At 37.2% G+C, this 27,413-nt stretch overlaps 1 protein-coding gene across 18 annotated transcripts in view; it reads right to left on the bottom strand.

Annotated features, from left to right (window-relative positions):
* KCNMA1 (potassium calcium-activated channel subfamily M alpha 1) overlaps nucleotides 1-27,413 on the bottom strand; it is a 470,622-nt gene that overhangs the window by 40,329 nt on the left and 402,880 nt on the right. For all 18 annotated transcript variants that reach the window (XM_080598324.1, XM_080598325.1, XM_080598315.1 and 15 more), the window contains 4 exons: nucleotides 22,478-22,571; nucleotides 10,657-10,780; nucleotides 7,485-7,709; nucleotides 4,123-4,315 (listed from right to left, as the gene is read on the bottom strand). In XM_080598324.1, the coding sequence (XP_080454450.1) occupies nucleotides 4,123-4,315; nucleotides 7,485-7,709; nucleotides 10,657-10,780; nucleotides 22,478-22,571 (636 nt within the window). The remainder of the gene's footprint in view (nucleotides 1-4,122; nucleotides 4,316-7,484; nucleotides 7,710-10,656; nucleotides 10,781-22,477; nucleotides 22,572-27,413) is intronic.

Below are 27,413 nucleotides of genomic sequence, written 5' to 3' on the forward strand. Positions count from 1 at the left end.
TCTTGGAGAAATGTTATTGCGAGGGTACACAAATGCTTACCATGGATCTAGTATTCTTTGGGCTTCTCTCCAAACTACCTCTTGATAAAATAATCTCACTTTCTGGTTGAGGGCACAGACTAAGAATTGGAAAGAAACAAGGGACAGTAAAAACAAATCTCCAGTACCTGAGTGTGGCTTTTTCTTTTTTTTTCCACCACCACAACTGTACCTTTGTATGAACAGTTCTAGAGGAAGTGAACGATATAAACAGGACTTCTTTTATCACAAATAAGACATCTGACTGAGATTATGAGTCATTTTGTGAATAGGCAGGAAAAGCTCCAACTCTACAGCATTTCATATTTCAGAAGCTGAGGTATCTTAAGGAAAATGATAAGGTTTGCTGCAGCTTCAGTGGGATATGCTTTGGCCTTGTGTCCTTAGAATTTACATCTCCCAAAGGCAACAAACTGCCCCGATGATTTCAAAAAGTTCATTTTCAGGACACCAGTCTGTACCCTTTACATTTAGTGGGTCTAAGGAGTTGCCAAGTCAGCCTTGAAACCTTCAAAGGCCCTGAGACTGCTTTCAGCAGGAGAGCCTTCAACGACACAAGTTCACTTTGAAGAAGTGTCTTGTTCATTTTGAATAGAATTACATACTACATTTTATGAAAAGAAGATTAGCAAGTACTTCCAGAACAGTTAGTATGCTTTTCCTTCTAATGTACGTTGCTTCATAGTTCTGTGTAGTCATCAACTAGACAGCTGATGATGACTGTAGATCTGACATCTTAGATAATTTAGTCTTATCTGCTCTGGGTAATCCAGTGTCTGCTGTAGCTCTGATCCAGTATATATTTTATTTTCTGTGCCTTGGAAGCATAAGGACAAGCGAGCTATTTTTTTTCCTTCTTCTTCTGGAGGTTAAAGCAGAACACTCCAGTCAGTGCAGAGGAAATTTTGGCAGGATCAGTTAGGACTCAAGGCTAGAGGACGAAAGTGTTGTCACAATATTTACAGAACGTCTGGATAATTCATTCTACCCAGTCCAAAGCCCAGATGTATTTTAATGGTATGAGGAGACACTAGCAAGTCTTTGTTCCTGCATGTATGCTTAATAAATTCATCTTGACCTAGTAATGATAAAAATTCAGTAGATTTAGCTTCCTTATGGAAATTAAATAAATAAATAATTGAATGAATGAAAGAAAGAGAAAAAAAAATCTGTTGGGAGCTGGAGGTCCTGTTGTTACAGAACTTTGCCTATGAGGAAGCCTTGCTGTCATATGTCCACCCTTTTTTTTTGTTTTACAAGGCCTTTTCTCTCAGAACTCATCTGATTTCAGTTGTTGGTGCAATGCTACTTCCTTGGTTGGAAAGGGGATATTTAGATGGATACAGAATGTTGGCTAGTGCTGAATGTTTGTGCAGATAGGTTTGGAAGAGACTTTGCTGGTAAAGGAGGTGAAGAGGGTGAGACTTTGGGGAAAAGGGAATGAAATCCCAAAATTTGGGGGGTTCTTTTCCTCCTACTAATAGAACCACAGAATCATTAAAGTTGGAAGAGACCTCTGCGATCGATCATCTGGTCCAGCTGTCCCCCCTACCACCAGTACTGCCTGTGTCTGCACACACAGGACTGAAAGCAAGAGCTGAAGTGTGAACCAGAGCCATACCTGAGGTCAATGGACTGTTTACTATCTCACTCATTCAGACAACTGATTGCATTAGTTCCCTCTTTTGTTTTCTCTTTTTTTCCTCTTCTTCTCCTCTTAATTGTCCCTAATCAGAAATCTGTCAAAATCCTCTCATCTTCTCTGGACAGAAGATCACTCAAAAACACAAAATGAAGTAAAAAAAAAAAAAAAAAAAAAAAGGAAAGACAGCTAAAAAAGAACAGCAACAACAAACAAAACCACTCCTTGTTTTACTTATGGTGTAGTGGGAGCAAAGAGGCATTTCCACCAAGCAGTTGAGCATCCTGAGCCCCTGTGAGCTGAGGTGGCAGGTCACCCTCAGGGAAGGGCTGCAGAGATGCTCCTGGTTTGGCAGTGGAGAGCTGCAGCCACTGGCCACAAACCCCACCAAGCCCATGGATGTGGGCACCCATGGGTGCCTGCCTGTGGCTGCCAGAGCCCCCAGCTCCTCCTGGTCCCCCTGCCTGAAGCAGGCTGCCCACAGCCCTCCTTTTGGAGGCTTATACAAACTTTAAAGTTTGTATAAGCTGATGTGAACTGGAATGTTTAAGCAGAATAAGTACATTGAATAATACACAAACGTATAAGCAAAAGTACAGTGACTGTTCATGCTGTAAATAAAAATGCTTACTTGCTAGTAATAAAGCTGTGAGGTGGTTCTAGTATGCCACTCCTTGACCAGCAAAAGTTGAATCATGTTGTTTATATGATTTTCACAATAGTTGTGACCACTGTGTTAAAAGTTCATTTTGTCAACTAAAATGCTGCACTGGATATAATTTCTGGTAAAGTTTGTGCTATCTATTGGTCTAATTGCTTCCAAAAAACTAATCATTGCATTCAAGGTCTTTCTAGAAAATTTACTGCACTAAAAGCAATGCAACCAATTCAGTAGTTATGGACACCGTAATCAGAGAATTTACTGGGAAGATACTTATGAAGCAACTAATTTTAGAAATAACACCTCCTAGTCAGTGCTCCAAACTAAAATAGGCTCCTGGTCATCTGACTTATATTATGCCTTGTTTCCACAGAAAATTTGCAGAAAGAGTCACCTTTTTTACACACAGAATAATATTTGTCTGAAGAAATGGACAGGAATTCCAATGAACTAGCCTATTGTCCCTCTGCTTCTCTGTATCAGCACCACTGAATAGGTCTAAAGGGATTTAGACCATGACCTCAGTCTACATTTCCTGAGCAATAGGGGCTGTACCGTAGGAGCAACCTGAGTATTACAGTCACAGATCCATACAACAGTTCAGGCTGGAAATGACATCAAGTGATGTCTAGTCCAACTTCCTGCTCAAAGCAGGGTCCGATATTAAATTCCTTTTTTTTTTTTTTTCTTTTCTTTCTTATTCTGAGCGTTTTCCATATTTGAGAAGTTTCCATATTCTATTCAAGAAGATATATTTCTGAGCCTCTGATACTTGGCTCATAATTCTAAATTCCTGATTAGAGTGTGAAGACAAAGAACTTAGTCTTAGTTCTCCCTCCCCTTGAGGTAAAACTATCTCTAGGTCAGGCTCACAGGGAAACTGCAGACCAAAACACTACCCTTTCTACACCTACATTTAAAGCAGGGCTGGATCCAGAGGGAATATTTGCTGCACCACTTCCTATGTTTATCAAAGGTAGGGCTTCAGCTGCATAAGCTGCAAGACCCTTCAGGGATGGAAAGATGATTAATTTTACACTGATAGTCTTTGCCAGGGTGCTTATGACTGCTTTGCAGCTGCTTTGCACAGCCACAGTTGGTGTAAAATAGCCTTTGGCTACCAAGGAATCAGTCCCCTACTCTCAGCAAAGACTGAAAGATTTTGATCAACATCCTTAAATGGGATGAGTACATGTCAAAGCATGGGAAGACATCAGCTTTGAGTTACTTCTAAGTGGCTTTTTGAGCAAGAAGGCACAGGAAGTATAAAGAGATTTAATTTAAAATTTTTGCTCTTTTTGTTTAACTTTGTGGCTTGTACTACTCAGCTCTTTTTCTCTCTGGCTGCAATGTGCTTTACATAAAAGAGAAATGTTTTTATACCGAGGCTTAAGGTATTCCAAAGTTACTATGACTTAGCTTTGACTCTATAACATCAACTGCCCTGATAAGAAAACCACTGAGCAGGGGATGGTGAGCAAGCAATGATTTCATACATTTTTTAGGACAATTTTAAAAAAAGAGAGAGAGGGGAAAAAAAAGAAAGAATGAAAAAAAGAAACAGATTCATGTTCATTCATTTTTCCTCTGCAAGATGTGCTTTGTGATATAGCAGAGACACTACGTGACTGTCCCTTTAAAAGCCATCATACCAATCAGCAGGTTTAACTGTCAGGGAAGCTGATGTAGGGCTCTTTGAATTACTGAGTGAGGGATATTCTTCTTGCCAGGTCCTGTCCCCTGTAGGCACTGCAGAGAAGTATTATAGGGCAGTCCTTACCTTGGGAATTAGCCTGCAAGACCCCAATGCTGTCATCAAACTGCATAGATTTGATGTTGAGTGACGCCAAGATGCATTCCTTGTCCTGCAGCGAAGCATCATCAATATTATTCTGATTGGCTGACAGGATAACGCACATGTCGCAGAGGTTGATGTTGACAGCCCTTAAATCAGCCCGACTTAATGGCGTACCCTTCGGCACAGAGAAAAAAAAAAGGGGGGGGGGGGAATTGCAGGAAAGGAAAAAAAGAAAAACAAATTAAAGATTGAGAAGGAGCTTTGGGAAATTATTTAACAAGTATCTTTTTTATGCTCTGACATTAAGCTGGTCTAACTATGTGCCAGGGAATAGGAGATGTGTGCTAATCTAAAGGGTAGTTGGTGCTGATGGCAGCATTTTGGGTTCGGTCTCAATACTCAGTCAAGCTATTACTAACAAACAAGAAATAGGAATAATGCCAGCATTCTGCATCTCATCGGTGACTTGAAATTGTCTTGATTTAAGTTGCTATCATGTGGCAACCTCTGGCGCTCTGAATATAACACAGGGTGTGTTTTAAATGTCTATTTATCTGCTACCAAATCGCAATGGTCGTGGGCAAAAGAATAACAATTTAAACAGGAAAGCATTGTGTGTCCTAGACATCTGAAATGCAATCAAGATAAAGCTAGTTTTTGTACCTGGAGCAAGCCACAAAAAAATTAATCCTTTTCACTGCATGTTTTTGGTGCTTCTAGAAGGAAAACACATTGATCTTCAAAATTGTGTGATTAAATGCTTGGAAATAGAAACAAGACTAACTAAATGGTCGCAACTAATGCACGAGTCTCTGTTACCACAATCCTCAATCAGAGATTGCAATATTGAAATGAAACATTGCGGTAGATCACGGGTTTCATAGTTAACACAACTAAGACGTGACACAACCCATTATGTTTGGTTTACAACACTTGCCTTTCACATCCAACAGTCCATATCTCTAGTTAGAACATATTGTGTCTATGTCACAGAGGCTGCAAGTTCCAGGAAAAAAAAGAAAAAAAGTATGGAAACTAGATTCTGCTCTGCTGCCTCGCATGGTTTGGCATCCAGAGACCCTAATGATGAGAAAGAGACTACGCTGTCCCCTTTTTACACGACTGTCACAAAACAGAGTCAAGACCCTATTCTTCTATCTCCTGATCACTCACGGTGAACCACTCCACCAAGAATATTCAATGCAAAAGTGATTTTAAAATACGCCAAGTGAAGGCAGGGTTCAATTCTTCTGCAGTGATGGCCAGCTAGTTTCAGATACCAGCATGACTATTTCAAGTTACTTTCAAAAATTTTAGGCCAGAACCCCTGTGGAAAACAGCATCTATTGAAAGGATATGCTTTCATTGTAAAATACTCAGAGCTTAAGATATGATTATTCTTGCCACCTTAATTCTGCTCTTTGTGTCTGTACTGTGCACCAAGTGAAGCAGGATTCCTGTGGGGAAAAATAATATGTAATCATGTAATTAATTGAAGGCTTACTCCTACTGATTTTATGCAAAGGGACAGAATTAAAGCTGCCTGAGGATATTTAAAATTGGCATTTGCCTACTTTTTACGAGTTTACTCAGCAGCTTAAACACAACTTTCAGTACAAACTTTGTATGAAATTTTTAGGTAATTTTTTTTTAAACACTAACAATTGTTTTTATGTCTAGCTGTAACCACATTCCTATCAGATATAAGCAGCAACCTTACTTTGTGAACCAAAACACTGTGAATAAAGAAATGAGTTTGAGTGGCCTCCATTTAACACATGATCTCTACCAGCATGATCTCAATAAGTTTATTAGACTTTTAGCAGAATAATGCTGATAACTTTTACTTTATATCACCATTTTGAAGCACATAGGCTGAAGAAAAAAAAAAAAAAGGCCTTGAAGTCTGTGCAGTCTTCAGCTCCCTTGATATATAAGATACAATAATTCCTTTACGTATTCTGTATTTTTAAAGGTATACTAACCAACAATTTAGGCTGTATAACCTGAAATTAGACCAAAATTTTCTACAGCTGGACGCAAACTGGGGAAAGTAAAGGTGGTATGCATTTCCTTAATGCCTCTTCAGAATTCAGAATCAAAACTTTACAAACACACGTTACAGTAATGTAACGTACTGGATACAGCTGGATTCCATTTTGCTCACAGATCAAATATTATTATTTTGATTCTGATTCCTTAGTCTTTATCCTTCACAGTGACTGGAATTAAAAGCGATTGGCAGGATTAACTGACCAAATCTGATACTGACACCATTTCTGTGACAGCAGAGAATCTTGTGACACCATCTGTTGGGTCGGTTTCCAGAAAAGAAAGCCAGAGGCTAACACTAAAACTGTGTTTACAGTAACAAGGACATACAGACTGAATTAATCATAAAGTGAGGGCAGTCTTTCCATTCTATTGCTATTTTCCTGATTATTCACATCAGATTACATCCATTATTTATTTATTTTCAATTGCTGAAATGTAATTATTAAGAACAGGTAAACTCCAAATTTTTCATTCTGATTAAAACACCCACCCTCACTTTACTCTGTATAGTCTAGAACATTGCTTTCGTGCTTTTACAATGAGATCATTTCCCTCCTGCCTGCATCTTTGTGGGTCATTTATAGCTATGATCATGCTAGTGATCTGATATGTGTCTTCATTTGTTTGTACTGGAGCTCATGTTTCTACATTTTGTGCACATAAGTGAATGATACTGATACATAGAGTGGAGAAATAGGACCTCTGAATGGTGGTTTTAGTGGCTGTCCCTACTAAAATCAATAGGAGCTTTTCACTGATTTCAAAAGGGTCAGGGTTTTGCCATACTTCCTCAACTGTCTTTTAGAATGGGTATGGCAGAAACTGAAATACTACAGCAATGTTCCTATAAAGTTGGCCAACCTACAGTAAGTTTTTATAAATTTAGACACCTATTATGTAGATAGAATAATGATTTTTTTTCCAAAGGTTTTGCGAGTATAAATGCAACGATAATGTCATAAATAACTACTGTCATTCTGTGATGGAAGTCACATAAGAACTGGCTACATGCAGCGCACTACAGTGAATGTTCAATATATAACACAGCTAATACATTTGATAGCAGCTGAAATTCATCCAATGAGGATGACGAGGCACTGAACACTGCGGCAAATATCTTCTAATAAGGTCTCACAGGGCTCTCTTTTCATAGACACAGTAAGGGAAAAGCTAAGTCCTCAGGCCTATAAGTAGACAAAGGTAAAAAAAGCCTAAGATCAAAGTCAATATGAATCTGTCCAGCTGGTGTCCTAAATCACAAAGTATCAATAACATGGCTTTGGACTTACAGGCAAGATTGAAACCTTTGGGAAGTTATGCAGCGTCTCCCACTCCCTTCTCAGGTATTCAAGTGAACCCACAAACACAATGTGCTTGAGTTCATGGTAGTGAAAGTTGCTGGCTCGTAATGGCATCACTAAATTTCTTAATCCAATCAAAGCAGATTTAACATCCCCAAATATGCAAACGACTACATGCCCACTTAAAACTGTCATCGCTGCTTCACTTCGAGTCTAAAAAACAAAACACAACAAAACAAAAAGACAAGGGAGAAATGAAACAAAAGGAAGCTTAAATCAGATATTGAGTTTTAAACCAGGACAAATACAACTGTCAATGTTGTTCATGCACAAAGAAGCACTTTGATAATAGCTGTTCATTTTTACACTTATTTATCCTTCATTAAATGTGCTCAGCAGAAGAAAATTCCATTCTTGTTCACAAATCCTTCAGCATTCAGAAAGACATTGTACTGGACCAAATTCTGATCCTGTATATGTTGCTGCACGTGTGGATTAAGACTCTGGTTACAACAACAGAAGCACTACGGATTTAGCTATGAACAGATTTTGACCTACTGTGCATTCAGCCATTAGAAGGGTTATAGGAAAGAGATGCAAAACCATGCTTTAGCTTACAAATCACTAGTGTTTTTTCAGGACCAATCTGAAAAGCAATGTGTGAGTGCTCAGTGGTCTTAATAGGGTTTTTGTGGCATCACAGGTATCTTGTGAGTTGAGGACCATATTCTCTTATAGTCAATGTTCTCATTTTAGAACAAGCTGCTACCACACTGAGAAGCAATCGAAGAACCCTCTACACTGCTCCGCTTTACCATAGATGCCGACCATACTTCAAGCTTCTCTCAGAAAGAAAAATCTAGCATGCAAGATCATGACTAATACTAACTTCTCAGGCCAATCAGACTTCCTGAGTATTTGGATAGACAGAAAGAAACAAATCTCATGAAGTATATTTAACTGATGTTCAGAATTATCTTCTTGTCTCAGTGACAAGAATTACATTTTTGCACTAATCTCACCAGTGGTAATATCAGTTGAGCAGGCAATTCAAACACCAAGATGATTACATAAAGTCATTAGGAAACCACGACCTTCATTTCTGGAGCCAATCTTAGCATTACTGCACTCCATCAAGTAACTGAAAATCTACTGATATCATATTGCCAAGAAGTTTTGCCAATGAATAAGACAATGGTGAACTGCATAATTTACCTCTCACTTATCCATAGTATATGTCCTGTTTCTGAATTGTGGAAGCATGACAATGTGCAATATGGACTGGAATATGTAGCAGAGATGTTCATTATATAATAAGAAGGGGAACTCTGATTAGAAGATCTCTAATCTGTTAAAAAGAATACAAGCTTCCAGTTTCTCTTGGGCAATTAGCCTGACTTTTGTACAATTCTACCATAAGAGTGGTCTTGGCCCTTCATACAGAAGAATACAAGAGTGAATGCTGAAGTTAAGCATGTAAGTTGCCCCATGCCTCTACAGATAGGTCTGCATGGACTACTGAGACTTTAGAAGGCAGACCAAGTCTTTAAAAAAACATATAATAAAAGGCACTGCACAGTTGTTAATCTGTACGTAGTCATGTCTATCTGACTGTGTCAAAAAGAGGAGTCCTTACTACCTGATACTGCTCAAATGTTGCAGAGCCAAGAGACGTTGGGCAGGAAAATGAATTATTTCCCGACCAAGACATCGTCAAGTATCAGTTAGAAGACAACCTGGGAAATCTTCAGATTATGTACTAAACTGTATTTGTGTGATCTCTAAGGACAATGTTAAATTTTCATGAATCTGAATGTAGACATAAATTGTGAACTGTGAGCTTGAAATGGTGTAGGGAAGCATTTTGTTGGCAATGTCTTTATTGGTGATACTGCACAAAACAAAAAGAACCTGGCCAGACTCACAGATTCACAGGCTAGTAGGAGGAAAAACTGACATGCCATCATCAAGAGATAAGAAGTGAGGGACTCCACAGTGACATTTTCAGAGAAATACTCTGAAGAGTGGGACAATATATAAAGGTTGTACTAAGTCATCTTCTAAAATGTGTTCTGAACATGAAGGCAGATTTATATTGCTGTCTGTTACAAAATATTGTGCAGCAGGGTTGCTCCTCCTTGCCTGCTGAATACATACATATAAATGCATACTAATTAAAGCTGTTCAGCCAGGCTCTGTCCCACAGCTCAATCTCTAGAATTTGGAATTGACTTGCTTGACTATCTAAACACCAATACTGCAATTCTGAGCAATGTCATATTTAAAACAGAAACCCCCAAGGAGAAGTGGAAACAAGCTTTTTACCCCTGATCATTACAATAAACCAGGGCTGTCACCATCATTGGCTACACCATACCACAGTGCAGGAAAATCTAAGATAGCAAACTCAGGAAAAGCTTTATAAAGTGCAACAAAGTAAAGATCCACAAGGGAGTTCGTTTCAAATATCATCAGTTTTGAGAATGGGATCTGGAGTTAGTTACTTGTTACTCTTAGGCATGAGTACATGAACACAAGTGGCACAAACCTTCACTGAGCAAAATAGACTGTGATAGGCCTTCTAATTATTTTTAATGACTTGATGCTTCCCCAGTTAAACAAATGAAACAAACAGACTAGGCTCACTGCAACATGCTAGAAAAGCAGACTAGTAGTACTACTTACTCTGGCCTATTTGGGCATCTTGACATGTTGGAAATTGAGAGAGAAGTTTTAAGAGAGCAAAATTCATATAAAAAAATAAGAGATAATGCAAAGCAGCACTTGCCTGTATTAGAATCATTACTAAATTGTGTAAAGACATAAATGGGTTACGTAAACATTTAAATATTTCCAGCATGGATTCTCTAAAGATTTAAACTCGATATGCAAATTTCAGTTTATGAAAAAAGAAAACAACAACAAAAAAAATCAGTATATTTTGGACTGATTTTTTTACTATTGATTCTGGTATACAGATTTATATAATAATAATAATAATTCCTTAACCAAAATGCTAGCTTCAATTTTACCACATCGTGTTTCTGATTTCAATATGCTAGTTTACAGGATAGTAGAGATTAATTTATCAATATGTTAGACATCAGTGCTATTTGTTCAAATAATCTCTTTTCAAACACAACTTATCATCAGTACCTACCAAAATGACCTTTTCAATGTCCTTGGCTGGACACCAATGAAACATCCCAGTAGAGTCATATTTTTTCACATTGGCATCCATATTGTCAATCTGTTCATTGCCAGGAATTAACAAGGGGTCATGCCTGGGGAAAAACAAGTTGAGGACAATGTAAGTGGAAAATATTATGAATTATGGATGGAAAAATATCCCAAGAGCTGTGTACAGAGGGAAAAAAAGTAAAAAATGAAATGTATTTACACTTTAACATGCTTTCTGTGCAGGCACTTTAAAACAAAGGCTAAAAAGAAAAAAAGATTAAGTTTTAAATTTTGGGTGCCATTTGAAAGATTTTACATGCTCTTTCCACATCAATGACCATTTAGTTTTAAACAGGGCTTTCTGACACCATCATGTACATAAAAGGTTTTTTTTTTTTTTTTTTTGCCAGTCCCACCCCTCCAAAATAAATATCAGGGTTGCTATTAGCATCTGCAATGAAGTAGAAAGGATAGGAATAGAGCCCCATGCTGACTGACCGGCAGAAGTATGGAAAGCCAATTACTTGCTTTTACCACATATAACTTCTGACGTGATGCTCTTCACAGTAAAAGCTTTAACAGGCTGCACTTTAAATATTTTAGCAATTTGCCCAATCATATTTTGCTTTTCCAAACTGAAGCCCTTTAAGAATTCAGCAGTATGTCATTTTAGAGCGGACTGACTAACAAATGCCCACATCTGGAATACATGATTTTAATACCAAACAACAATGTCCATTTTCTCTGACAACTGTATCGGTAATAACCTCCTAAGTGTGTGGTGTTGTTATTTTTTTCCTTTTGTGTGTGTGTGTTTTCTAGCAAGATTTGAAAACACAAGGCTTCTCAAAGGGGAAGCAAATAAAAAGACATTTTCATAAATTTGCTTCCAGCAGTACAGCTACACCTAAGCACAGATTCATACAATACACAGTCCTTTATTTATACGCTGAAAAACAAAACAAAACAAAACAAAACACATTGGGCTAAGAATTTCAACACTCTCACACTCTCAGATGTTAGTGAGGACCCCTAAGTGATTACATTATACAGCACAAAGCATTAGATGGAGGACCTTCTTCACAGAGAACCAGGTAAACTGATCCCTGAAATCTTACAAGTAAACAAGGAACTGATCTTTCTCTGGCAAAACTACGGTCTTTACTTTAGGTTTCTGTCATGACTTCTAGAAATATACTGACACACAATTGTAACCTTTCAAAGAAGACTATATTTCTACTGTAAGAATGTGCCAAATATTCAGAGACAGGTAGACAAATTTTAAAGCAGTTTCCTTTTTGAAGACTTTTAAGGAAATGCCCATATTGGCTGAACTCTCAAAACTGGAAAGTTTCCTGCTTTTCAAGCACTTGAGCCAGCAGACTGTGGTAAGACCCTTTCTTTTCAACTGTCCACTAAAGGAAACCTTGAATGTTGTGCATGGCATAGGTTAATTTACACTGAATATAGGACGATAAGTTACCATATTTAACACAGTTACACTTGCATGACTAAGAAAGGTATAATCTCTAATTCCTTCAGGGTGATTACTTTGTGTAATTTCATAGTCACTGATCATATAGCCATTGAAATCAGTGGAACATTCTCATTCATTTCATTCAAACAGGGTCAACTCCAAAGATGGTAGCTTAAAAGAACTTGAGAAACTATTAATATAATGATCCAGTTAAACCAGAGTCTCTTCATGCTTTAAGAAACAGCAGTGCAGTGGACAGCTAAGTCATAAATCGGACATTTGGAAAGAAGAAACACTATGTTTTCAAAGTTTTTTTACATTCACTCAACAGAGATAGAGTTCAATGCATTTCACTGGCAGCAGAAGAATCTCTAGGGGACTGCATGCAGTCTCTGACCCTGCTCCAGGTTTAGTAATGAAAGTTTTTGCAAAATTGTGCTCCCTGTTCTGTGGGAGACAGAGGTGACTTCTTGTCACCCGTACCAAAGTTTTTTGTTTTGTTTTGTTTTTAATTTCTATAAAAATATCCAGACTCTGCATACTTTTTTACTCCATTGGTGAGTGAGCTGCAACCACGGCAATTTAGCTTGAGATCTGACTCTAATGCTGTTCGTAGTGTGCTCCTTTCTCATCGTACTTGCACGTGGTACAGTAAGGTCTGCAGCCATGGATGCAATACTGTTTGAAGGTAGTACTGGAGTTCAGACATTTAATGGGACTTTATCCTGGTTATTGTTTTCTGATGGAATGCGTTAGCTACGTGTTTCCTAATAAGAAACTTTGTCAAAAGGTGAGGAATCTTCAGGAGAAATGTTTTTCTTTGTCCTTTTTTTTTTTTTTCTCCTCAAATTTTCATAAGACAATTCTTCATGAGCCTTTCCTAGCACAGCGCTAAAAAAAAAAAAAAGCAAAGTTCATTGATCAAATATCCTCCTCTCGTTCTTTTCCTCTGAGAAACCAGATGCATATGGGAGGGAGTTTTCCCCTTTATCAGAAAAACTACCTTAAACCAATTTGTAAAAAATGCACCATTCTAATTTTCTAATCAGTGTATCTTGACTGCTCTGAGACTTGAAAGTAAATAGATCAGTTGAAGCTTTCACAAAAAATAATATTTAGCAATACTGTAATCCCTTTCACAGAAAGGTTACAAACTGAAATATAATAACAGATATCTGACTTGAAATGATGACCAACTGCCTTGAGGTCTGAGTCAATTTTTAGTACATGAGTGCTTAAAGCCTAGTTGTAGTCCTGTCTTGGATAAGGGCTTTGCATCCTATAAGGGAAAATTTAAAGTAGTTTGTGCCAAAGATAAATCAGAATTTTACCTCAATACTTTATTTTCCAGTTACATTAGGTTTAAACACAGGAGTGCTGTAGATGGCATGAGGAGTGTGAATAATCAAATATAAGTTTCCTTTTGAAGTTTTAGATAATATGTATATATACAGAGAGAGAATAAATATGTGCACTTATTTGTAGGATGATAAACTATTTAGATCCTCTACTTTCACTGTTTGGAGTACAGCAAGTGGTGGTCTTAAAAGCAGCAAATTGGAAGGGGCACAGCACATAACAAGGAAGTATGCTAATAGAGCCTGTTGTACTATTTTTTTGTAAGATAATGGATTATTGCCTGAGAAGGAAACTGTGATAAGACTAGCCATGCTTTGTGTTTCAGAATCTGTGTTTTTTACATATAATTGTGTCCATTATATTGAATGTATGAATCTTCTGAGCTAGGCTAATATTTTCATCTCTTTAGTCAATGATTTTCCATCCTCCGTAAAGCAATCTCTGAAGATGTCTGCAGAGGTTGAAAATTGTTTACAACTTATTGTTTCTAGGGTCAAACTCAGATGATAGCGGATACTTAGGGAAAAAAAAAATATATATATCTTTGGACTTGTTTGTTTTGCTGTTGTTGTTTCTTAACCCATGTTGTGTTTCTGAAGTACTATATTAACAACATAGTATTACTAGTTTAGATATATACACATTCATAAATCTGGTGATCCAAACTTGTTTTGCGAATAGTAAAAATTAATTAAGACAGATAAACAGAGGCCAAGGCTGTCAAATCTGCCTAAGGGGTTTGGACACCCTCTTCCCATTAACATTCATACTACACATAGCATTATATTTGTCCTTACAGCCAAATCAGGGACTGAATGTTTCTAGAGCATTTCAGTCTGCCTCACCCTTGAAAATGGCCCTGTCAAGCTATGCTTGAGTCACATTGGCAGGTTACTCTGGAAATACTTGTATTAGTGCTGTAGTTATGATGTCCTCCAGGGCTATAATGCTATCTGCTTGAAAAATGCTTGAAAAATTCACATTATGGAAAGGAAAAAAAAAACAACCTTCTACCAATTAAAATCCATATTTTTTAATTTTTTATTTTTAGATAAGATGTTGGCTTTTATGGCTTGCAATGACCAAAGCATTTGGTCCTTCCAGGTAGGAAAAGACAGGCATGAATAGCATGCATGGAAGAAAAAGAACGAAAGCTACATTTCCCTCATTCATAACCCCAGTTAAAAATTTGCCTCTCTGGTTCTTACAGCAGATATTGCATACACATGACTTAAAATGAAGAGCAAAATGCCTTCTTTTCAAGGTTTTCAAGAGCATATTATGCCACTTATGATCAATTAAACTTGAGAATGACATTAAATGCCATGTTACAGCAACAACACCAAAAAGCCTGCCTGGAAGACAACAGCTAGACCATAAATCCCATTTGCAGCAACCCTACTGTGAAGAAGCCAACATTACATTTTAAAGAGCGCTGCTTTCCTTGCAGACATTTATAACCACTCCAAACTTACTTGCAGATTTTGAGTCTGGAACTTTGGAATAATAACTGGGGATGGACAGAACTGGAAAGACCACTGCCTCGTTTAATGACTAATGTTAGCATATCCTTTGTCACCTTGTCTTTATCCTCTTGCTATCTCTTGTATGCAAGTGCGCATTAGAGCAATATACCCTCAGTGATCTCCAGTGGAACTCTCCTGTATGTTGGGCACCGAGAACAAGACTTTCATGGCACCAGAATGGACCCTGGTATGGTTTGAAAACTGACTGTAATCTGTTAGTCTTTGTGCATCAGTAAAACAATGCCTTGACTCCTTTTTATTCTGTCCTACAATAGAATTGTAGAAAAATCGATGGCAAAACAAGCCCAAGAACCATGCAACTCCTCCTTTTCCTGTGTTTTTTAAAGTCTGCAATTTTGCCCTTCTCACATAGATATGCTATGTCTGATTCTTGCACACAATGAAATGGTAAGCAGTCTCCTAGTAGACATTCAGGGTCTTGAAACTCACCATGTGTATGAGCCAGGAACTTTGAGTTTTCCTACCTTACTTTGTCCATGGATGTGGATGTGTGTTTGCGAGCATAAGCACACACATATTTAATTTTAGGAGGAAGGACAGGGTTTGCTGAAGATAAGGACTGAAGATACACTAGAGAATGTCTTATGCCTTTGAAATTTCTCCTACAACTATCCTAACAAATTGTGGCAATTAACATGCTGTTAGTGTTAGATGTATGCAGCCAGTGCAGGTGCTAATAATTGAAAAAGCATTTAGAGCTTTTACACTCTGGCTGAATATTTCATGATGTGCTGCATGTTTCACTATTTACTCCATGGGCCTCTGTCACTTCAATCTTCTCTGACTGCTTTGACTTGTGCTATAAAGCTCAACCAAGATAGACTGACGGCTTGTCACAGGCAAACTCCACCAACTCCTGCAGTTCACTGGGACTAGCTGTGAAGGTTGTCACGACATTCTGATGGAATTCGGCAAATGTTTTGTGACTAATACACCCAACATTTGTCGGCTACCATTAGCCATTCTCCATGACCCTCTGCAGTCTGTGTATATGGCTGTGTATATTAAGTTGTAATGAGAATTTGTTGCCTATGTATTTTACACTAATGATGCTCCTACTGATCTTTACTTTCACAGGTTAATCAGCAATTAATTTTGTAAAGATTCAGTGCACAGATGCAAGGAGCTTTAGAGAATAACATCTAGTGCAACTTCAGAAAGAAAACCTGGTGTTTTACTGTTAAATGCTTTTATTTGCATATTCAGAATCTACTAATATTGGCTACAATCCTACACTGTCTTACATTTTCCATAGATATACAAAGAGGAATGTATCTAATACAGTGGCTGGTACACAGTGCCCTGTGCTAGCTTACAGGCTGAACTACTGTGCTAAGAATACTAATGATTCTTCCTCCCCTGTTCTCCTTTTCTCTACTCAAATATTGCTAAAGTTTTTTGTTTTGTTTTGTTTTGTTTTTTTTTATCCTCAGAAACCTTAGTGATGAGTTCATGTTAATTTATCAAGACTACTGAGGATGCTGATATAGAGCTGTTTACTGTTAGAATCTTGCTCATTAAAGTATCTTGCTACCTCAGGACATTCTTAGAATATGCTTCTGAGGTATGAATCCTTTTACACAGGAAAGTAGCAAAATAGTTAACTTTCAGAGTTTTACATAAGCAGCTTAACAAGGGGGAGACAGGCACACAGCCGATGCATCCTCTGTTCTTAAAATTTCCCATTTATATGTACTCAAGCTGCAGAGCTAGCAATCATTGGAAGGTAGGAGAAAGTACCTGAAAAAATAATTTTTCATTTGAAAAATATAAACTCACAGTTCAGTGGCATCATAAAATACAGGAGTGATGTTTTCCACTTAAATGAGGTGTAGCCTTTATACCTTATGATAAAAGCTACCTCTGTTGCAAATCAATGTTATAAAAATTAGCTATTTTCTTTAAACCTAGTTTAAGGCTGAAGAGCTTCTTCTTTCCTTTACCTTGATCTGAGTGGGTCTTCTCTTACTCTGAACTTTATAAAAGAGCTTGTTGATTATTTTTTTTCTCTGGAAAATTCTCCTTTTCTTTCCTGACTCTGTTCTCTCATCTCAAAAACATTTGCACAAGATTTCACATTACTCTGAAAAACAATCTGATACTGTTCTTATTTCCATAATTTATAACACAACTACCAATGGTAGCAATCATCAGCGGGCTAACATATACTACTCCCTACCATTCAAACCTTTTCATTCTATAAACTTGGTAAAACCCGGTCTAAGAAAACATGGTGATTACTGAACCTGGTGCTTTTATTTGCAGCAGTGAACTATCGTCAAACAGAACCAGGAAGTGAATTGTGCTATTAGGAACCTGCTGTGTGTCACAGCTTACTTTTAATTTCATATTATCACTGCATAAAGTTAGCCTTGCAAATCCTTAACAAAAACTGTCAATTTAGAATATGTTATGAAAATCTCCAAGGCTGAAGGACATGAATATAAACCATTAGTACAATTAAACTGTGAGCTTTCACTGCTTCAAAACTTGCCTTCATACCTGGTTTAGGAGAGTCTCAGAAAATGATCAGATTAAACTCATTTTACCAGTTTTTGTTAAAGAAATATTCAGCCTCTTGACCTCTCCTCATTTATTTATTTATTTATTTATTTATTCAATTCCTGCATGAAAGCTCCCAGTTTCAGCTTTTGGAAGGGCAGTGCTACTGTGGCAGGGGCTATGCAAATTTACCCTGAGAGGCACCAGAAGAAACGTGTTTGCACATGCGAGGACATGGAGCTGGGTGGGCAGATGAGGAGATGTGCACAGCCATTGTTCATATATTTGGAATATTATAGCCAGCTTCAGAAAAACAGACATGAGGTTTCCCCGTCAACTTCAGATAAATAATCTCAATAAGGTTTCCAAAAACGTATGCCAAAAAGCTCACTTATTCCATGTCACTTAGCTGGGTCTTGACAGTCTCTGAACTAGTTTTATGGTTTAGCTGGGAATTATTTTGGGGCCTTGATCAAGAAAAATCCTCAGGCTTACGAAATTCTCCTTGGCAACACACTGAAAACCCAGCATCCTCTGATGTTGCTGATTCGTATATGATCAGGGACTCTAATGATAATGACCCTTTGCTGAGTATGCTACTTGTCTAGAGGCCTATGTCAACTACACCACTCCGTTCAGAGTGGACAGGGACAAACTATTTGTTTGCTCTTCAGGCCCCTTGGGCCCTGTCATATGCTATTTGTTCTTGCATTAAGAGGTAGTTTGACTCAGCTGGGCTGACATTTCCTTTAACTCAGTGTATTCCACTCATGCAGTAGCAGCTACCAAAGCATTAAGTGAAGACTTGAGCCCCAACAACAATCCTTTTAAGTGGCTTTTTTGATTTAAACCCAGGGCTTTTCACATTTTTACTGGTCACTCTAGAATCAACAATGACACTTTCTTAAAACTAGCTTTGCTACTTGATACTCATGTGACATAGCCTGTTTACCATGGCTGTTCATCAATAACAAACATCGAAACTTGTGACTGTCAGATAATGAACAGGTGACTTTATGTCACTGCCTGACACCAGAAGCATCAAATAGCCCCACTTTCCTCTCCATCTCATGAAGAAGGAAACTTGATATGTGATTATTATTCACAAATTTCTTTCCTTTTCCTTTCACTTCCCATTTTAATTTTACTTCTTTTGTAATAGTATGCCCTTGTGTTTACATCTCCACAAGAGAAGTATCCTTCCTTTTTCCTTTTTGAGTTCAGGTATATTTGAAGAAGACCCATGTTCTTGTGGGTTTAATGGGAAAGACTTCTGCTGGTGTGAAACAGATAGAAAGTAATTCTGACAATGCAGAGTGGCTCAGTATTTTTCTAATTAATTCACATTTATAGCTACAGTTGCATTCTGAACTATTTTTACCTGATTGACCACTGGTTCTTCTGGCATTGCATCAGTGTGATTCTGCCTACGTCATTTGATGTGATACAGGAGTCAGTTAGAAAAGTGACTTTCTAAATGTGAATCTAAACCATGTATGACATATACGAAGAACATTTGAATATGTACCATTTATTTATTTCGGGTAGTGACTTATTGACATCTAGAGACAATAACATTAAAAAATTGACATTAAAAAGATGTCTTCAATCTATCTATCAGCATCAGATTTGATAATACGGAATTCTATTTATGTGTGAGTTAATCTCAGGAATGCCCACCTTCTGACCAGTCTAAATAAGCACGTGTCAGAACTCCCAGGGGATACCTGTGATACAGCTTCTGGTCCTCTGTTCTATTTCAGTGACAGCAGAGGTCCCATAGTTTCATCTCATGGCATAATACCATCTTCCCTGATTCGCCCCAGCCACTGCGGAAATCTAAAATCTGTTCAGCATTTTCAACATTGTCTTAACTGTAAGGCTGCTCATGAAGTGACTCTAGAGTCACAGCTCTGATTAGAATTTACTGATGAACTTTCCACATACTACTTCTCTTTTACATGCTCCAGTCTTGTTCTCCAGGCCCCCTCTAGACCTAGGTCCGCAGCTGAGGAAACAATCTGCCAGCTGTTTCTGTGGGAGGGACAGGGGTGAAGCTGGATTTGAAAAGGAGCTTTTAGTGTAAATTTATGAAGAATATTGCAAAGCTATATATCAACTGCAGACATGACAATGTTTTAGCTGACATTTTTTTTGTGTACTTTTAGCTGACTTACACTAAATATTTCTGGGCAGGAAAGCAAGTACCTGTCACTTTAGGTAACTGGCAAGTATACAAACTAGCAAATAATACATCCCACCTTCGTTTATTGTAAAGCTGAAAGATGGACATTGCACACAAAGCTATGCAGAGTTTTCTTCTGATTTAATCAGCTTTCTCTTATTTAGCACCTTGAACCAAAGGTCAGTCAGTGTAGATAATGGATAAGACAAAGAGACCATTGGGTTTGGGGAGAGGCTGAGGGTGCTGGTGAATAAATTTAGCAGTAAGAGAGAAGAAGAAAACAATGTCTAGATCTGGAAGCCTGGCAAGTTCTCTGCTTGCTGCTCAACCTGTATTTAGCAATTCTGATATGCTACTGAGCAGACAGCTCAGGCTCAGGACGACCACTCTCCCTCAGTCCCTCTTCAGCAGGCAACGAAAGCAGGCTCCACTTTGAAAATCTTCCCCCATCATGCAAACTGACACAGGCATGCTTTTCAAAAACCCACAGCCAATCTGTTGATCATTACTTATTTACAAAGGCCTTCGGGCAGAAAGTCCTGTAAAAACCATACTTGATACGGTATACACTAGCTTTTTCTGCTTGTGGAAAAAAGTACCCCTAAGGCTACCTCAAACCATCACTTTCTATTGCACATAAAATGTACCGTGTAACACTAAAGTATTTAATATATATGGTATAATATATCTACTGGAAAGGCATTTGTGTAGAAGTATGTTACCCTGTATTTGGTAATTTGATGTTTTGCTGAAGGCTATGACTTGAAAAAGCCTGCACCTAGTACAGAGGACCTGTCATCTCAGTACCCAAGAGCCAATAGAATAAAGAAGTACCCTTAAGCAGCAAAACTTTGACACAGCTTTGAAGCATATGAAAACAGTATAACTCCCCAGAATTATTATTACTCAAGATCAAAGAAATGAGGCATACTTTACATAGCAAACAGGGACAGTGCACTCAGCTCCAAATGTTTCTTTTTTTTTTTTTTCTCTCTCTTTCTCTCTCCCCCTTCTCCTTTTTCTTTTTCCTTCCCCAAAAATTAGTATTTGGTGGCAAGACACTTTCTCACATTTTAAAAACTTTAAATGGTTAAAACTATTAGCACCAGATAAGAGGACTGTCCAAAGGTAAGTAAATTGAAAATGATGCTAGGATGACAACTGGCATCATAAAAATGAGAAGCTTGCCAGTATGCTCATTTTATTCTTCCTCATAAACTGTAAACAAGCATGTAAATCAGTGTCATATGGGCAAGACTGAGCTAACAGGAAGGCAGAGAACTTTTAATGATACATTTAACAGAAATAGATGGTCAAGAGTCAAAAAAAAAAAAAAAAGGACACAGCTGGGTGCATTTTCCTCTGTGAATCAATCTCACTTCTGGTTCTATAGTCTAAACAGAAATGAAGAAGACTTGTAAAAGTTATGTCCTTGAATATGCCCTATATTGCAGAAACAATAAACAAATGTGGATGCTCCTTTAAAAATTCCCAGTCTACTGACTGAAATGCAAAAAGACATATTACCTACCTGTAACCCAAATTCTTAAAGGAACACAATAATTGTCAACAATAAAAGAAAACACAAGTGAATTTATATAGGAAAGAAATATACATTCATATCATTTTTTTCACTTAACCTTTGCGTTTGCAGAGCAGTTACTGTTACACATATACCAAAACCCCAAACTGCATGAAGGTGTCTCTATCTAAGGAAGTTTGCACTTTTTCTATACGCAGTAGAAAATCACTGCTATGATATTTAGTTATGGATACAACTATGGACCGAGGTTCTAGTCTGGTTATTTTAGATATGCAAAAGCAGAGGAGGAACTGCATCCTTACAGAGGACTCCACATCTACTATTTGATCCTCTCCTGACTGACTTGAACAGGCAAAGGGTGAAGGAAGTGAGACAGAATGCAAATGTCATATTATTTTAATAGATTTCAATTTCCTGTTGTAGTTCTAGTTTTAACAACACTCTTAGAGGAAAATTGTCCTATGAAATGGAACTACATAGCTATACAAAGATGTTAGAAGTGTAAAATAATGTACATATAGCAACAGGGGAAAAATATCACTAACAAGATAACATTTTCATCACCCACTTTTAGAGTATATACTACCCTTTTAAAAAATCCTCGTATTTCATAATTAATATGCTTTTAACCTGAGTACAACTGCATTACTTTTGAACTTTGCTTTGGCAAGTACATAGATTATTAGACTTTTTTATCAGTCTAAATCAATTAACAGAAATTTGATTTCAATCGACAGGATAAAAGGAAGGTAATATTCAGGTTCATTTTTGATTGTGATGATACATCTCACATATGGCCTTAAGTACAGAAAACAGTACTCAGAGGGAATCCAACAAAAAGAGAATTGCCTGAGGCAAACTAACCACATGAGTTCCTCTGATTGGATAGTGCTATCATTAGTGCCACTGCTGTTTAAGAACTACACACGGACAGGACAGGGTGACAGCTAAGACTTTAAAGCCTATGTATTTTTCAAACAGCTTTTCAAACTGTTTTTCATGACAGAATTTTTTTCAGCTCTATCATTAACTGCTGACAAGCTGACAGAATAAATACTTCAGCCTTTCAGAAACCATCTAACAATCTTTTTTTCCACCCCCTCCCCTTATTTTTTGATGTGGGGGGAGGAGAAGGGGAAGGGAGGAAGAAAGAAAGGAGATGAAGACATGAGTTTCTTACAGTCTTACCTCATCAGTTTGGGTGAGGAGTTGGGTGAATTTCTCATGCCTCCATTTCGTTGCTTTTTTTTGGGTGATAGTGTCGATGGCTGCTCATCTTCAACTGGAAATATAAGGAACTCATGAGATTAAGCACTGTTCTAAGTGCAAAATGAAATACAAGTGAAGTAGCAAAGAACACACACTCTATGTCCATTCACGCACTGATAGTTCATTGCTAACATAGGCCCAACAGTAATAAAAATCAAATACATGTTAGTCAAAGAAATTGGTTTGAAGGAGAAGCAGGGAAGAATACCAGGGTTTTGAACACAGGCTTTCAAATTGCTTTCATACTTCAAAAACAAAGGGGGGGAACCACACTTGGGTTATTCTTAGCATTATTTTCAGTTAATCTGCGCTACAGAAAAGTAAAATTAGTGCTTTGCTATATTCCCAGAAAGATAAAGCACTATTTGCAGTACCAACATAACAGCTGCCAGCCTGCTTTTGCTAATGAGCCAGACACCAGTTGGTTCTTGCTCCTCACATGCCAAACAACAGAGTCTTCATGAAGAGATGTAAAATATTCAATGCGTTGATGTTCAATGATTCAGTTAGTTGGGACTGTGAGCGCAGCCTGCCATTGTGCACAGATCTCCAGCACAAGTCAGACCTCATCACTCTACCCTTCTCACAAAAGGGAGTTGTAACAGGAGAGAACAGAATGAGGTTGAATGGAAGTGGGGAGACAATACCTGTGTAACAGAGGATGCATGTGTTACACAGTCTTTTAATGAGGATGAGGTGCGCTTTCAATGACAGATCAATTTCCAGATGTAGAATCACTTATGATTTTGCCAATCATAAACTAATCTTGGATAACCTATGTCACGATGTTTATTGTTTAAACAAGTGCAGCTTCCTAATAGCTCATCTATAAGAATTAACCGTCATCGTTACTGTTTCAAGACTGTTATTGCACTTAATAATCTGTGCATAAGGTTTACATTTGCTAGCAAAGGGAATTATGCCTGCTTTCTCATATTCACACTAATGCTGAGTTATTCTAATGTAAAGAAGGAAAAACAGACTTTTTTCATCCTATTGTTAACTTGAAAATGAACTAGAAGGTAATATAACTGACGCCTAGAAGGCTGTTACTTTAGAGCTAAAAGGAAAGAGATTAGTAGCAGCAGTAGTATCTGTATTAAAAGAGCTTAATACACATTAGCAGTGCACAAGCAGAGGCTGGAAAAAAAATCAATTTGCAATGAGCTACATAGGAGCGACAACAAAACCACAAACCTGGATATCACCTGCCCTAGATTTATCTGGGAACAAATTAAGCAATATCCTTCTGCTATAGCCCTCTTCTGATGCTACTTTATTACAGTCTGTGTTCTAGCCTGTCATGTCTGTCTGTTTTCCAAAGTCTGCTGTGGAACTTCATTTTGCCTTGGTCAAGACCGAAGGACTGGGCCCTGAAAAGACAGATGTGCTGTCTTTTTAAATGACCTGGCATCACGTAACACATCCGGGCAATCAAAGCAAAAGAAAACTTAGCAAAAGAGAACAAAAGCAAATGAATCAACGAAACAAACAAATAAAAAAATGCCCCAAACAGTTGTGTAAAAGGTTATACTTATTTCAGAGCAATGACTGTCTTATAATGATTTATTTCACTGATTTAACTCTCTGTTCTCTGGCAGCATCCCCAAAGACAAAGCCATTTCATTCGAACTTTTTTTTTTTTTCCTGATGCTTATTGATGACTAGTCTAGTTCTATTCTTTGGTTGAGATAGAAATATGTCCATATAAAATTATCAGAAATATGCAATTGGAAATTTTCTTTCTGGGATTAAACTAGATCACTTCGTTATTCAGTTATTTGTAAACTGAAGTGAGTATTTACAGAATTATTTTGTTGGTAAGAAACTTTTTTTTTTTTTTCCCCTGATTATATCAAAGTGCAAGCATTTGTGCATTTCAGAATACCCCTCTTGGAAATGGCATAGTCTCGCTATAAACTTGTCTATCAAAAAGTTATTCACATGCTATCCCACAACACAGACAATAAACTGCTTTCAAGACATACACTGTGCTTTCTTGTTCTTTATAGTATACAAATATTCAGTTCTAAACTAATGATTCCAACACTTAAAAGATTAAATGACCAAAAACTATGCAAAACATTCCTTACAGAAACAAGCTACAACTGATATGTTTCACTCTCCTGGTAGTAAAAATTCTAAGTTTCACTTAATTTAATCTACTACCATGGAGTTACAGAATATTAGTAAAGAGATTCAGTATTACACCGTAAGTATATTGATATACGATTTTAATAGTGTAAGGAAGCTATGTACCCATCAGGACAATATACAAAATCTTACAGGAATACAAGACAACTGTAGATTGTATTATAGCTGTTATATTTCTATGAACAATAAAAAACAATACTAAAAAAGAGTAATTTTCCAAACTTTCAGCTAGTTAAAAAGACCTGTCTGATCCTTTCAAATAAGGATCTTTTGTACTGCATGGTCCAGCATTCATGTTCTCCACTGCTACCAGTTGGTACTACTTTGTTGCCCAATCATAATACAGTCTTGGTACTAATCAGCCAGAATAACCACCTATAGATTTCTAGCAGTCTGAAGTTATTTTTTTTACTCCATATACAGTAAATAAGCTCCCTCTTTTGATATGTGCTTGTCATACTCAAACTGTTACTTTCACTAATTGGCTGTAAAGTCCAAGGTTAATGTGGCTCACTAGTTAATACCTGTTAGCAAAGCCTTCTGAGATCTCAATTCGTTGCTAAAGCAATGCCTTGCTAAGCCAGGAAGCCATTCATTTTCATTGCAGCAATGAAAGATAATCTGTCTTAATCATATTACATTCAAACAAGATTTTGTTTTTCAGTGAAATCTGTGTGCAGAGTTTATAGTGCATCTGCAGTTTAGATATGCAGCTCTGTAAGAATGACAGAAGGGAATCTATGTAGCTGAAATATATGAATGGAATGGAATAGAGACCATTACCTAGGGTGTGGTTCCTAAAAGTGTTGCAATGATCACTTCTTAGTAATAAGTAAGAGATAAAACATATTTCATTACATACAATTATCAATTTCCTGTGTATTTAAAGAAACAGATCCAGAAAAAAAAAATAGCAGTCATAAAATATCAATTTAGTTTCATGGTTTCTGTGTCTGCATTGATTTAAAAGGGAGTGTTAAATGTACTTGTTCTTCTAAAAGACAACTATATTTGAATAATGGGTTGTGATATATGATAACTCAACTCTGATGTTCTGTGTTTGACTTAGTGCTTTTGTTAATGAGAATGTGCCCCCATTTTTAGTATATTTGATGTCTTTATGCTACAGCAGTCGTATTAAAATGCAGTCATATTTTATTATGCAGACTTTCCTTACCAGCTTTCATGAAAAGTGCAAATAAGTTCAAGAATTGGACACAGAATTTTATAGAATCTGAACTCAATCCAGCCTCTGAGTTCTAATAAAATTCAAGATCTTGTTTTGCGCATCCCTAAGTATAACACTTACTGTACTGTTGTAACAACCCAGTGCTCACTTGTCTAATAGGCACAGAATCTAACAGTTTTGCAGTTCAGGAAGACTCAGTGCTAGAAAAATGTCAGGCAAATCTAATGAGGCTTCAGATACTCTGGTTTATGCTGGGGTTTAATTTAAAGTTACACTGATGTTTTAACATGTTTGCTTATTCTTGAGTAAAGAGGATTCATTATTTCAATGACATAACTTCCAGACAATGTTCCATGAATTGATTTAAGATGTGCTGCTAATTTTAACAGCCTTAATGTGGAGCTGAACATCTGTAACAACATATTACTTGACTTTCATCCTCATTTCATTTTTTAGGCAAAATAAAAGGAATGCCTTTCAGAAACGGTGGACTAGTTCATAACTTCTTCCTTTGTTATTTTGTTACCATTTTAAAATAAATATGTCTCCTTCACTGTCTCCCTCAGGTCACTACTAGCACGGTCTATAGACTCCATTTTTTAGGCCCTAAAAAGAGCTGTAATCTGAAATAGCATCTACGTTACTGAACAACACACAAACTGGAATACCTGGTAAACTTCTTTTGCCTAGAATGTAAATGCTTCAGAGCAAATAAACCATATGAAAGATAAAGCACAAACCACCCAGAAACATTAGTTAACTAGCTATCTTGATTAACTTATTAATCACCACATCTGGAGAAACCCACATCTGTAAGCACTTAACAGAGCATTAGTAATGTCATAGTCACATTGAAAACAGATTGCAAAACCATGCACAAACCAATCGGAATTGCCTTATGCATCCAACTACGGGGCTACCTACGGAGATCTTGGTTCAACCCAGGCTTTTGGGAGTGGTAGCGGTATTTTACAGGCAAGCTGAGTGCCCTTTGCAATCTACAGTAGGTAGATTTTCCTTGTTCAACAGAACTCAATAAGTTAAGGTGCAGCAGCGAGGGATTGTTGGGTAGGAAGAGGCTCCCTTTACGGTTATTAACAAGTGGAACAGGTTCCGGGGCTCCTTCAGTGGACTTGGCACCAACCAGTGCATTAGTAGTTGCATTCTTGAATTGATATGAACTTTTTGGGTAACTTGGTCTAGCTGCATTCTTTACTTCTAAATAATAAGAAAAAATGTAAATTAATGTCTTTGTATCGAAAATGATTTCAAACCATGAATCAGTTTTGATATCATGTGGAATTACAGACTTTAAAGCTTAAAGTATCAGTTTCTATAGTTGAAATAAAGGTTTATACCTGCAGCTTTTTTTTTATTTTTTCCCCAAAAATGGCTTTTTATAAAAGAATACTTATAAAAGGATTATTCCACAATATTATTATCTTTAAGCAATAATCCCATCCTAGGGTAAGTGTGTCTGAGGCAACACTTATTTCCCACGTGTTGATAAAG

Source organism: Anser brachyrhynchus (assembly GCF_964034855.1).
Source record: "Anser brachyrhynchus genome assembly, chromosome: 6".
NCBI lineage: Eukaryota > Metazoa > Chordata > Aves > Anseriformes > Anatidae > Anser > Anser brachyrhynchus.